Source organism: Diuraphis noxia, unplaced genomic scaffold (genome assembly GCF_037042655.1).
Source record: "Diuraphis noxia isolate RWA-SAM2 unplaced genomic scaffold, SU_Dnox_SAM2 contig0001, whole genome shotgun sequence".
NCBI lineage: Eukaryota > Metazoa > Arthropoda > Insecta > Hemiptera > Aphididae > Diuraphis > Diuraphis noxia.
In genome coordinates this window covers 101,530,482-101,544,710 of record NW_028301711.1, presented here as the reverse complement: position 1 = coordinate 101,544,710, position 14,229 = coordinate 101,530,482, and the positions used below count along the sequence as shown (strand labels likewise).

At 35.7% G+C, this 14,229-nt stretch overlaps 1 protein-coding gene across 1 annotated transcript; it reads right to left on the bottom strand.

Annotated features, from left to right (window-relative positions):
- Nucleotides 1-1,367: 1,367 nt before the first annotated feature.
- Nucleotides 1,368-4,041, bottom strand: LOC149062886 (uncharacterized). Its single transcript, XM_089216207.1, has one exon. The coding sequence runs from the start codon at nucleotides 2,997-2,999 to the stop codon at nucleotides 1,368-1,370; it is 1,632 nt and encodes a 543-aa protein (XP_089072333.1). The 5' UTR covers nucleotides 3,000-4,041.
- Nucleotides 4,042-14,229: the final 10,188 nt, after the last annotated feature.

Here is a 14,229-nt window from a genome sequence, read left to right as displayed (position 1 = left end):
ATCTATTAAATTTTTCCCATATATTATTATGTCGTCAAGATATACTAAACATTTTATTCCAATTATTCCAGACAATACGTTATCCATTAACCTTTGAAACGTAGCAGGGCTAGTTTTCATTCCCATTGCCATTCGTTTAAACTGATAATGCGCGTTATTAGCTGAAAAGGCTGTTAATTCACGTGAAGCTTTAGATAAAGGAATTTGATAAAATCCAGAAGCAAGGTCAATGACACTGAATAATTGACATTGTCCTAAATGATCTAATATTTCCGTAATGTTCGGTAAAGGATGAAATTCATTTAAAGTGACCTGATTCAGAGCTCTAAAGTCTATTACAATACGAAACTTTTCTTTTCCACTGGCGTCTGCCTTTTTCTTTACTAACAAGAGTGGTGCGTTCCACGGTGAACTAGAAGGTTCTATAATATCATCTTGCTCCATTTTATCTAATTGATTTCTTATTTCTGTCTGTTGTGAGTAAGGTAACCTATAAGGTCTTTGATAAATCGGTTGTTGGTTAATATTTAAATTAATAACATGCTCGGCTGCATCTGTAAAAGTTAATCGATCTCCTTCTAAATAGAATATTTCTGCGTATCGTTCACATATTTTAAATATCGTTTGCCTTTCCTCATCACTCATATGATCGCTTCGTATTAGATTTAAAATTTTATTTACACGATTATCATTATTAATTTCGGTTTTCATCGCGTGTATGTTATAATTGTTTGCGGTTTCATACAATATTTTATTCATAATATTCGTATCTATTTCTTGTGAAAGTTCGGACACATTTAATAAACTAACCATGACCCTTCCTGTTTCCACGGTCCCTATTATATTCGCACAATATACATCTTTTATCAGTTCCTGTTTGTGTATTATAATATTTTTATTTTCCATAGCTGGGTCTGCAATAGGCACTGCCACAACGGTTTCCGTTCGTGGTTTTAATACAAATTTCATTTCATTTTTATTTATTTCATTAATTAAACTATCATTACTATCATTATCTATAACTAACGAATTTTTAGCTATATCTATAATTGCTTTATTCTCTATTAAAAATTTTTGTCCTAAAATACCATCCTTAGGTATTGGAAACGAATCATAAACTACTTGAAACTCAGTTTCTATATTAATATCATCAAATCTTAAAATTATTTTTACTAAACCTACTGTTGGTACAATTTTGTCATTAATTCCTTTTAAATATATTTTTTTATTTTCATGTACTAGTGTATCTGGTATCAAAGTACTAAATTTTATTAAATTAACATCACTTCCAGTATCTAAAAGTAACTCTATAAATTCTTTCTTTATATTAACACTTTGGCATGACACATGATTATCATTTATAACAGTTACAAAGTATAAGCATCTTGTTCCTCGACAGCGGCTATTAAATTTATCGGGCGAGCGCCACTTGCCTCGTTCGATCGATTTAAGTTTCCCGAAAAATTATTAGTTTGTTCCGAATTTAGTTTCTTATAACATCTCGATATATCATGACCTACTATATTACAATATGTACATTTTACAACTCCAGTATTATGATTTATTGCTGGTCGCGTAAAATTATTATGTGCATTCGGATTACGCGTATTATTTATACCTCGCGCTCGCATACAATCCCGTGCGTAATGGTTTCCTCCGCATTGGTAACAGCTTATATTACTCAATACGTTATTATTTGGATAATTATTATTATTGCGATTATAGTTATTATTACGTGGTGGGAATCTATTATTATTATTAAAATTATTTCGATTCTGATTATTGTTTAGTCTATTAAAATTTTGGTTTTGATTAAATTGTGGTCTAATATAATTGTTGTTCGGTCTTTGATTATAAGATTGTCGCGGATAATTATTAGTGTTAAAATGTCTATTACTATTATTTAAATTTCTGTTATTATTATGTCCGTACCTATTATTAAATGTTTCAAAATTATTGTTATTTCGCCTATTATTTCCACCATTATCATTTCCATTTCGCGCGTTATTGTTCCCATAATACTGATACGCGTCATAATCGGATGTAAGTTCGGATTCTTCCTCTTTAGCTAACTGCATAGCAGATTCAAGTGTAGGAGGATTACGTGATTTTACTATCGTTCTTAAACTTGGAATTAGACCTTTTAAAAATACTACTAATGTTTGTTCCTTTAATTGGTCAGTTATTACGGTAGATTGCTCAGGCGTTTTGTCTTTTGTACTAACTACACATAAATTAAAATATAATTGTTCTACCCTATGTACATAAGAACTAACGTCCTCATTATTTCTCATTCTTACCGAATTTAACGCTACCTGTAAAGATGATGCTGTTCTCTGTGGTTCAAAAGCGTCTAACAAAATTAATTTTATTCCTTCCCACTCTGATACGTCCCTATATCTACACACTTCTAATGCTTTATCAAATAATTTCGTATTTATAAATTTAGTAAGTATCGATAATTCCTCCTTGTCTACCATTGAACATGCTAAATCGCAAGCTCTTATAAATTGATGTACATCACGCTCACCTGTACATGTGGGTATCATACCTGTAACCTTGTCTAAAGAAACTTTAGTAACTGTAGCCATTTTATTTACCTTCCTTGTATTACGTTTAGTTGGTTCTAATTGAGTATGTATTAACCCTTTCTTGGTACGTGTTCCTATTTGTCGTAACTCTATCTCGTTAACTAAAATTGGTCTTATACTTGTATTTAATAAATCTTTTTCCCTTAATGACTTCAAATATTTTTCCCTATCTAAATCTACTGAATATTGATAACCTTCTTCTGTACTTAAATCAATTAATATTTCACTTTCAACTATTTTTACTTTATCGTTATTTTTATTATCTTTAATATCTACTACGTTTTTATTATCAGTTGTAACGTTAGTGGGTTCAGTTTTTACAAGTTCCTTAATTTCCTGTAATTCTTCCGTTAATAAATTTTTACTATCTGTTTCCTTAACTTCTAATGTATTATTTTCTTTATTCATTAATCTGTCTTATCATATTCAATTAATACTTCTAATACGTAAATAACTTAATTACTCAAATTTTTCAACTTACTATCAATTATAATTTATTATTTATTCGCTTCAAATTAATTATTAATTCTATTTCCTATTTATTTATTTTTACTAATTAAATTAAATAATATTTAATTCTATATAATTTTTTATTCAACTCAAAATTATTAAACTCATAAATTCCTACACATAACAATATTCGTTATTATTTATTTTATATAAAATTTTTTATTATCTCTCACAATTATAATTTTTTTTACTTAAGGACTTATTACGGCCTTATTATTATTATTCTCTTTAATTCATTTAAATCTCAATAATACACAAAATTTCTACAAAAAGGACTTATTCCGGCCTTATAAAATTAATTCCAATTAAACAATTCACAATATACTTCATTTATCTTCAAAAAAAAATCACAAAATAACAGGACTTACTTCACGGCCTACAATAATAAATTCAAACACAGACTTCAATTGTCTAAAAAAAATTCTCAAATATCAGGACTTACTTCACGGCCTATATAACTTCAATATATAAATTCACAAAATATTAGGACTTACTACTCGGCCTATAAAAATCAAAAATACAGACTTCAACTGTCTTCAAATAAATTCACAAAATATAAGGACTTACTTCACGGCCTTTAAAAATACAGACTTCAACTGTCTTCAAATAAATTCACAAAATATAAGGACTTACTTCACGGCCTTTAAAAATACAGACTTCAACTGTCTTCAAATAAATTCACAAAATATAAGGACTTACTTCACGGCCTTTAAAAATACAGACTTCAACTGTCTTCAAATAAATTCACAAAATATAAGGACTTACTTCACGGCCTTTAAAACAATAATTAAATAATTCTCAATAATAATTCTCTTTTACTCAAAATAAAATATAAGGACTTCTCTGCCTTTTTAAAAAAAATATAAATTCTTCACAATAATTCTCAATTTCACAATATTCTTTATTATTAAATTCTCTCAATTATAAATTCTCAATTCGATGTTACAACAATTGTTAACTAGGGAAATAAATAAAAATAATTTTTATTTTTATTTTATGTTTTAGTGTACAGTGTACACTGTAAAAAATTTTATTATTATATTTTTTTAAAATAAAAAATAAATACGCGAACGAATTAAAATTCTTTATATTATTCTTTATATTCTTTATAAATTCTTATATTTATAAATTTTACAATTTGTTGAACTATATTTATTAGTTTTAGAATTATTTCATTAATTATTTCGTTATATTTAAACTTGTTTTAAATATTTAATTTCATTTAATTACTATATTTATTTTAATTTGACTTTTCTTTATTATTTTATTATTTATATAATTCTTTATATTATGTTAAATTAAATTTAATTATTAAAATATTTGAATTATTTTTAAAAAAAATAATAATAGCTTTAAAAAAAAAATTTTTTTTTTTAATTTATTAAATTATTATTATAATTGTTTTTCTGTTATTATATTTTTTAACTAATATTATTATTTATTCCCCAATCTTATTCCTTAATTAAAACTATACTATGGTCAATAATACCATAGGAGACGAACAAACTAATTTTCACAACTTTATTCTAATACTCACACCAAAGCGGCTGAATTGACGGATGATGATGATGATGCCATCCTTATTTCTTGATTTTCCTTGACTGCTACTGCTGGGTTTTCGTTTTCACGGAGTCGTGGGAAGATGGCCTGTCTTCTCACAGTGATCGGATATGAATTACCTCCGTTAGAAGTAGAAAGAAGAAAAATTTTCGAAAATAATTTCAAAAATATTCTAAGTATTCTTCTTTTTTCCTCTTGAAACAACCCTGTCCACAGCGCCAAATTGTAACGAGCCCTTCTAGGATTGTCAAGAAGTTGAATGGAATAATCAACACTTGATGTTTTTTTAAATAATATTTTATTTATTACAAGTCCAATAATTAATAATATTGAAAAAATGACTAAGTTCAATTAATTTATTTAATGGTAATAACGAGATGTGACTTCTAGTGTGTTCAGCTTCCAGTCGCTAGTCGTTGGTAAGTTCGTCTGACTATCGTACGGTCTACGAGCTCCTCTCGTAGAGAAATCCCTAGTCCCTACTCCAGTGGTCATATCTATGTTACGTAACTCTCATGGCCATATATGGTGCGTGTGACTTGTGGTTACAGTTAACCGGATGTTCCTTATATAAAACATTGTAACACGATCTCCATAAAACACACAATTCCTGCGTGGCCTATTTATATATAATATATTATAGAATATTTATATGAGTAGTGAGATATATAGTGTCAGATGTATTATGACTATTATTAGCACTACGCCGCTGCTCTCCAGCATTATTATTATGATATTACTACCAGGGACTCATAAGTATTTATAGATAAAGTCACAGCTCGTTACATGGTGATCGGGTCATCTGCGCGCGTGTTCAGTGGTTTGGTACACGCGCAAATGTGGCACGACTTGACACCGGCTCGGCCGGTGAGCTAGTAGTGGTGATGCGTGATGAGGTGGTGAGTGGTGGTGTGGGAACTCCTCGTTCCTCGAGGTGTTCCTCGTTTACCGGGGGGCCCGGGAGCCGGATTCCGTGATATCATGTCCGGCGCCTCGTTCTGTACGCCGGGTACATGCGTGGTTTGGTAGTCCAGGTTAGCCAGTTGTAGTGCCCATCTGGTTAACTTGAATTTGAGTTTTTGGCTCGGTGGAGCCATGTGAGGGCTGCGTTGTCCGTGTATAGGTCAAAGCGGCGAGCTTCCAAATATGGTCTAAACTTGTCGGTTGCCCAGATTATCGCGAGACACTCGCGTTCAACCGTGGCGTATCGTTTCTGCGTATCACTAAACTTTCTGCTTGCGTAGGCGATTATCCGTCTTTCGTCCGGTCTGTCACCCCGTTGGAAAAGGACGGCACCTGCTCCTATTTCACTAGCATCAGTCTGTGGGCAGAACGGCTTTCCGTAATCTGGTGTTGACAGTTTTGGTGAGTCGTACAAGGCGCGTTTTATTGCGTTAAATTCCGCCTGTTCGGTCTCGTTCCATGACCATTTGGTACCCTGTTTGAGTTTGTCTGTTAGAGGTGCTATGGTGTCCACGTAGTTATCGACAAACTGGCTGTACAAGTTGCAGACGCCCAGGAACTTCCGTAGGTCCCTAACTTTGGTTGGTGTGGGGAACCGCATGATGCACTCTAGTTTCTCCTGTTGTTTGTCTATACCGTCGGAGGTGATCAGGTGTCCGAGAAATGAGTTTGCGGTAGATTTTTCGGTGTTGTTCGTCAGCCCGTGTCGCTGTAGACGTTCCAGAACTTTGTATAGGTGGCACCGGTGTTCGTCAGTAGTGTTTGAAAACACCACTAAATCGTCTAGATATACGCGGACGAACTCATCGAGGTACCCCCTCAATACTTCGTTCATTAAACGTACAAAGGTCATGGGGCTGTTCTTGAGGCCAAATGGGAGGACTCGGAATTGATACAGACCTCGACGCGTCCGGAATGCGGAATATTTTCAAGCGTTTTGGTTAAGTGGTACTTGCCAGTATCCCGACTTAATGTCCAAAATGCTGAATATTTTTGCGCCAGGCATTTGACGTATCAACGTATTGAGGTCCAGCATTGAGTAAGCGTCGGACTCAGTGACGTCATCGAGTTGTCTGTAGTCGATGCACAGTCGGGGCGAACCGTCTTTCTTTTTTGCTAAGACGACGGGAACGGCCCATGGCGATGTGCTTTGCTCTACAAGTCCCTGTTGATTCATATCCTGTACCATGGTATCAATTATGGTTTATTTTGCCTGTGGGTAGGGATATGGTTTGAGCGCTATTGGTGTTTGGTTCTTTAGGAGTATGTCGTGTTCGATTAATCTGGTGCGACCTACATTACCGCTGAAAACGTCCGAATAGTTGCAAATTACTTCGGTTATTTTCGCGCGCGTGTGTGTGGGTCTCCGCGTATTACCAAATTATCGATATCTAGTGTAGGGCGGGGGTGGATAGTCCGGCCCTTCCAGCATGTCATTGTTCTCCTATGATAACCTAAGTGTATCGTGCTCGTTGTGTAGGATAGGTTAGGTTAGGTAGTCCCAGGTGACTTCGTTGTGTACGAGGAAGTCATGTCCTAGGAGCATGTCGCAATATAAGTTTTCCAGAATGGCTGCGGTGAAAGTGACCGTCAGTTCTCCTATCCTGGCTTCGAATGTGGCGGTACCGCTTGTCATTGCGGTGTGTCCGTCCGCCATTCGTACGTTAGTGGGTTGTCCGTGGTGTGGTGTGCCAAATGTGAGTGCAATGTTCGGGCTTACATACGATTTTTGTGCTTGTGAATCGATTAGCGCTGTTACGAAGCCTGACCTAAATTCGAATTCGACCGCGGGGGTTGGAATTTTGTCGGGGCATGTTCATGTAGCGTTGTTCGACGTTGGTTGCTTACTGTAGCGGGGCAACTGGTTCTGAACAGAGAACCTCTGGTGAGCGGTTTGCACCGCCATTATCATAGCGCCCGTTTCGGTTGCCTCTGTGCTACTTGTTAGTTCCAACGGTGCACGTGTGAATTTCATAGTAGTGGTTTGTGTGTGGTGGTGATGACCTACTACTTAATGAAATGTTGTGTGTGTAGGCGGGTGATATATCCGATGACGCCGAGTTTATCGATGCGCGTCTGACGGTTATATCCCCGTCCGTAATGCCGATTGTTGCTGGTGGTGGCGTTGTTGTGTGTGCGTGTGTGTGTGAGACGGCGGCGCGGACAAATGTCCGCCGACTCAGTTGCCGTTTCCCGATGCCGGTGTGTACCCGGGGCAGTCACTATTCCAGTGAGGCCCTCCGCAGTATTTGCACGGGTTAGGCGGGGGTGGCTTTCCAGCAGCGTCGTCCTGTGTTCGCGGTTGGTAGTTCGGCCGTGTTGCACGGGCTTGGCCGCTTTTTTTGTATACCGGTTTCGGTGTAAGTCGTGTGGGTGGTGAATCCGGTGTGTAGTCCAAGATTCCAGCGATCCAGCGGAGGTCGGAGAATGTCGCTGGTCTTTGCAGTCGTATGTATCGTACTGACTAGCTGTGGTTCAGGTAGCCCAGTGTTGATTCGGCGCGCGAGTTGGTGTTTTTGTATAACGAATTCCGTTAACGACTGCGTTGTTGTTTGTCTGACCGATACTATCTCGGCCCGCAGCCGGGATTGTAGTCCACGTTGTCGAATTTCTCCAAAAACTCGGTGCGGAACTCATCCCAGGTGAGGTCCAGCAACCTGTTGGTGTTCCACCATGTACTGGCCGTGTCCTTCAGCTGCGGTTCAATAATGTTTGTCCAGCCCAACCTATCTATACGTGACTGGTATAGTATCGATTCCGCTTTATGTATGAACCGCGCCGGGTCCTCGGGCGTGGTGCCGTGGAATTCCGGCAGTGAAAATCTCGCTGTGCGTACATCGTCGTACGGTATCAGTATAGACTGTTGCGGTTCATATGTGTGGGAGCGTTGTGATGACACGCCGTGTTTTCGAAACGTACTGACCGGTCGGGTGCGTGGTCGGGTTGTTGATATTCCGTGGCAAGTGATTCGCGTGTCGCGGGGTAAAGCTGGATTCACACTGCTCCGTAGTCCGTTATCCGTGATCCGTGATTTCCGGAAAAACAATATCTGCGATTTCTCAAAATTATAAATTTTTCATTTTTGAGGTGAATATAACGATAAGTAGTGGTAACTGGTAATTTGTTTATTGTTATCACAATCACACCATCTTTATCACCTATCTGTTATCAGTTATTGATATTTAAAAATATAATAATTATTATTACATTACAATATTATAAAGTCACTAAACTTAAGACATTGCACTATATACAATAGCACAGAATAACATATGAAGAGTGAATACTATTAGAACAATTTAGCTAACTGTTCTGTTGTAAATAATATTATAATGAATAGTAATTATGAATATGAAAAAGCCTTGTGGAGAAGAAAAGTGTTAATAATTTGTGCAATGAGACTACTGGCAAAGAGGCATGTGTATAATCTAATAACTATTCTTTAAATACTTACTTGTCTGATTATTTATTAAATATTATAAAGTGTAAAATAAATTTAATTTGATAGGAATTCCAAAAAGAGATGGTAAGTGCGGCCAATTTTTCAAGAAAGAAGGAACTTGGATCCCCACACTTTATTAATTAAAGAATATCAACTTAACAACTCTGCTAAATTTTATAATTTTATGAGAATGAGTTCACATAATGATAATTATTAAATAATAACAACAATAATTAATTTCGGCATTCTATTAATATTTTTATTTGATAATTGTTTTGGTAACCAGTAACCACAAAATTTTAAACATTTGACTTGAATAGGATTTGATCCTATTATCTGGTATCTGCAAAATAACTTGGTATTTAATTATAAACATTGTGGTTAACCGCTAGGTACCCACAAGATTCAGCCAATCACAGTGCTGAATTGTTTTTCCGGAAATCACGGATCACGGATAACGGAGCAGTGTGAATCCACCTTAACTCGTTCCGTGGTCCGTGGTGGTTGACGTGTTTGTGTATGTGTGTGTGTGCGCGAGTGTTATTGGTCGCCGATATTTCCGGCGTGCTCCGGTGTTGTCCTGATAACATCGTGCTGTGGTGGTGGGACGGTGATGGTACCTCCGGTTGCCGTTCCGGTATTTGTTGAGACATGCCCATCTCCAAACGTCTCATCGTCTCTGCTATGCGACGCTGGTCGTCACCAAAACGCATTATGCAGCTCTCGAGCATGGCCAGTCGCGATTCCAAACTGTCTGCACGCGGAGGGGTCGTTGCCGATTGCTGCGCCTCCTGCAGTATGCCGCGGGTCCTTCTGATCAAGTCTGTGGCTTGTTTGGTGGGAGTGGCGGGTTGGTGATATTCTGCGGCTGGTGGGTCCACTGTGGTCTCGGTTGGTCCGGCGTGGTGTGCCTGACTCGAGTCGGAGTCACTTCCGGTCGGCTTCGTGGTCACCATCGGCTGAAACCGGATGGCGTTGGCCTGCAGATCCATGTCCGCGAAATGCTGGGACAGTCGGATTTCGAGGGCGTCTTTCGCGCCCCTTTCCGGTAGCCCGAGCTGTTTACATTCGTAGCGGAGTTCCGCAACGGTCAATTCGTCGATATATTTTCCCGAGATCTCGTCCGGTTGTGTTTCCGGTGTTGTTGATGGGGAAAATAGTAAACACAATATTCAGCGATTGTTGTTGTTGTTTTGCTGTTGACCGCTTATCGGTGCTTATTTCCGTACGAATGTAGGTCAGTGGGTCTGTTGTTGTGCGTGACGGGTGATTACACTAACTGGTTTTCGTGGCGTATGTCGCGGCTGCGCGTGTGTGCGTTGTCCGGTCGACTATCGCGATTACGAATGCGGCGGTCGCTTTGAACGGCAGCGGCGGCAGTCCGGTTGTCTGTATTTCTGTCCCGGGTGCTCGCGGGTTACGTTGCGGGTGGTGGTGCTGGGCGGTGGTTGTGTGACCTTGCAGCGCTCTAGCGTTCCTACCTATTCTACTCCATGTGTTTGCGGTGTCGCGCGCGCTGAAATCGGTGCGTTCGTAAGTCGGGCGGCGTGGCCGGTCGGTCGTTACGTGCTTTGTGGTTATGTTACGTAACGCCAGGTTTTTCCGTTACCGCCTGCAAACCACGTTTGCGTCGTATGGGATCGGGAATTTTCCGCAAGTTGCACAACAGGGGAATGTAATGGGGGTAGTATGGGGTAAGTTAAGATAAACAGTGTTTACTTACCGGTGATTTCTGTACGGGAAGCCAGTTGTAGCGGTCCGTGACGGATGCCGCGTGGTAGTTGTGCCGGGATGGGAAAAAAATAATAATAATAAACTAACACAATTCGATTTGTGGTGGTTTCAACCGTTTATTTTCGAGTGTAAACAAAAAAATTAACATTCGTAATTCACAGTGCCGCGTGAATGTGGTCGTGAACATGGAAAACAGAAAGAAAAAAAAGACAGAAACCAAACCGATGGTGTAATGACGATTCGATCGGGTGCGGCGTATGTCACTTTCCGTGTGGGTCAAGAACTAGACTCGTGTCGACCGGTTCCGAGTCTCGGCGGCTCGGTCGCTCCAGGTCGTCCGTCGTCGATTGGCGGTTGAGAAGAAAAGTAATGGCGCGGATTTCCGCGCAAAGGCTGTTTTCAAACGGCTATTGCGCGGGACTGTGTCATACCTATGTCTATGTGTGGTTCGTGCGTTTGAAATAAAACTTATTTCAATTGCGGAATACATGTGCCACACCTATACCCTTCAAATATGAAGCATATTAAAATAAATGTCAACATTATTTTTAAAAATACTTGAAAATATGAACGTAGAAACATAATAATTGTCATACTATATAATATTATGAATGTTCACATATCGTACGTAATTAATATTTTATACTGTTTCACTATCAGTGTAGGTAGATAAACCTGCAATGACGAACATCTCTAACATTTAAAATTTAATATAATTTATTTATCAATGATTTTTGACGTATATTATGTATATTTTCTATAGCATTAGGTCGTAAGTATATTTTAAGTTTAAATTTCACAATACTATTTAATAAAATAAAAAATTATAACTTTAATCAGTAAATGGTTAGAAAACATCTGCAACAATCGAAATACTTTTCCCCCAAATATCTAGTCATTTGTAATTAAATTAATCATAGCATGCTTGTAATCTATTTATGAAAAATATTATGTATCTTCATAGTTAAAAATTAATTGAACGTTATCATTAACAGTCCGGAACCGTACGTATTTTTTTTTTAATGTAAAGAAGGAACTTGGTTATATTTTTTAAATGAAATTTATCATTAACAATGTTCGATTTTGACAGTAGCGTGGACGTGTTAACGATATAATCTGTTTTGAGACAGAAAAACTAATTGTATTTGTGATATTGTGATTTAATAAAAAATTAATAGATAGATAGGTAACGAAAAAATTTAACAATCTGTATAAAAACTATGTACCTTTATTACAAATTAATAAAATTGAAAAACATTTTTTTTTTTTTGTTAGCATTAGAAAAAAAATGAGAATTCAAAATTCATTTAATTATACTATTGATGACCTATACAGTAATTATAAAATATATTCGCTGTGTCTGTGTGTCTATATCCCCGAAAACTATGATAAGAAATGCGCGTGCGTGAGAAATGCCTTGATAACAATATAAGAATGATAATGCGATAATTATTTTACATCTTTCTTAATTATAAATATTAGAATCGTATAATCATAATATTACAATATTCATTCATATATACATTTTCAAATAATTAGACTATTTTTTTGACAGTTAATTTTGAGCATGCGCACAAAAAATTTTTTTTTTAATAGAGCATAATCCATTTTTGACCACAAATTATTTTTTTAATGAATTTTAGTGGTTGAATTTCTTTTCTAAGTCAAAAAATGACCGAGTTATAGCAATTTGATTTTATGTTATTTGCATAGGTATAACAGATTATAAAATACGTAGTTGGTAATAATAATCTGTTATACCCGTGCAAATAACGTAAAATCAAATTGCTATAACTCGGTCATTTTTTGACTTAGAAAAGAAATTCAACCACTAAAATTAATTAAAAATACCAAAAAAAAATAATTTGTGGTCAAAAATGGATCATGCTATTTAAAAAAAAATTTGTTGAGCGCATGCTCAAAATTAACTGTCAAAAAAATAGTCTAATTATTTGAAAATGTGTATAATAATGTTAATTAGTTAGCCGAAAAAGCAGAATTGAAATATATGAAGCCTACGCATAGTTATTGAGTGTTTCCACTTATCGTGATCACACTGTATACATTTTATTTAGAAATCGTATCATAATTATTATTTATACTATGTAGAGGTAAACTTGCAAATGAGATGAGTCTGTAAATATGTTACCGTTGAGGTTATTTTTTATTAAATTTTAATGCATTGAAAATCTACCATGGCCACCTTGATTTTATTTATTTTGGATTAAAATGGCTCTGCAAATAGGAGACCAATTCATTTCTTTTGAGCAATTTGAACAAGCGTTAATTGTTTACAAAAATAGAAAATTTATGGAATTTGGCATTAGTAACTGGATAACGCTGAAAGCAGCGAAAATCCTGTTCAAAAAATAAAAAACTATGGAGAACTTGAAATATTATTTTGTGAAGTATACATGCATCCATGGTGGAGTTCATAACAAAGAAAAACATGTTTGTGGCTTGGTGATGCACGGTCGTACGTTCAATCTGCTGAAACACTGAGCGTACGTACCGGCCGCAGTAGCTAGCTCCCGGATGGGTGACCTCCCGGGATTTTTAGCAACATATCCTTGCAACACATACACAAACACATGTCACAACCCTACCAATTTAAAAACTTACAAACAAATACACAAAAATAATCACTATCATACCACCCCACTCCCAATAGCCTATGTCACCGCGGGTTTCCCCTACATAAACAAAAAACATGTTTAGAGAAAAGAGTTACATAGTTATAGTATTCTAAATAGTGTATATATATATATATATCTATGTATATATATATATATATATAGTGTATATATATATCTAAATAATAATATGATTTGTTTTATAATATATTATTGCACAATATTATTTAGGACAATAAAACAAGAGTGTCCATCAGTATCGGATAAAATGTGTGATACTCATAATCACGAAATAAATGAAACACTATTTAATAATTTACCTAACCAACGCCGTATGACTCCTAAAGATAAATCGGATATTGTTCAATTGATTATTTAAAAAATTATAGAGTAGAAAAATATTTGTTTTGTCAAAATTGTAAAAATGTGCTTGAGTGACAAATGTGATGAACTGAAGAATAATTATTTCATATTTTTTTAGGTTTAGATTGTTTAGCAAAGACTGTTATATAACTGAAGTTTCATAGTTTATATTTTTAAGTGACAAATTGTGGATTTTTTTATTTTTATATTTTTAGTGACAAATGATTAACATTTTTATTTTCATATTTTCAATTGAAGACTGATATAACTGAATTATTATTTTTTAGATTTTAGACAATATTATAAAATGATTATAATATTGTTTGTTAAACACAAAAATGGCACACATATCCCTCTATCCATCACTATTTCTGTCTTTAGTTAACATACAATTTCCTTATAATATTATAATTTTTTTTTTATTAAAATTGAG

What these genes read in the sequence shown, in the direction of transcription:
- LOC149062886 (XM_089216207.1), bottom strand. Translation starts at nt 2,999, where the DNA reads ATGAATAAAGAAAATAATACATTAGAAGTTAAGGAAACAGATAGTAAA.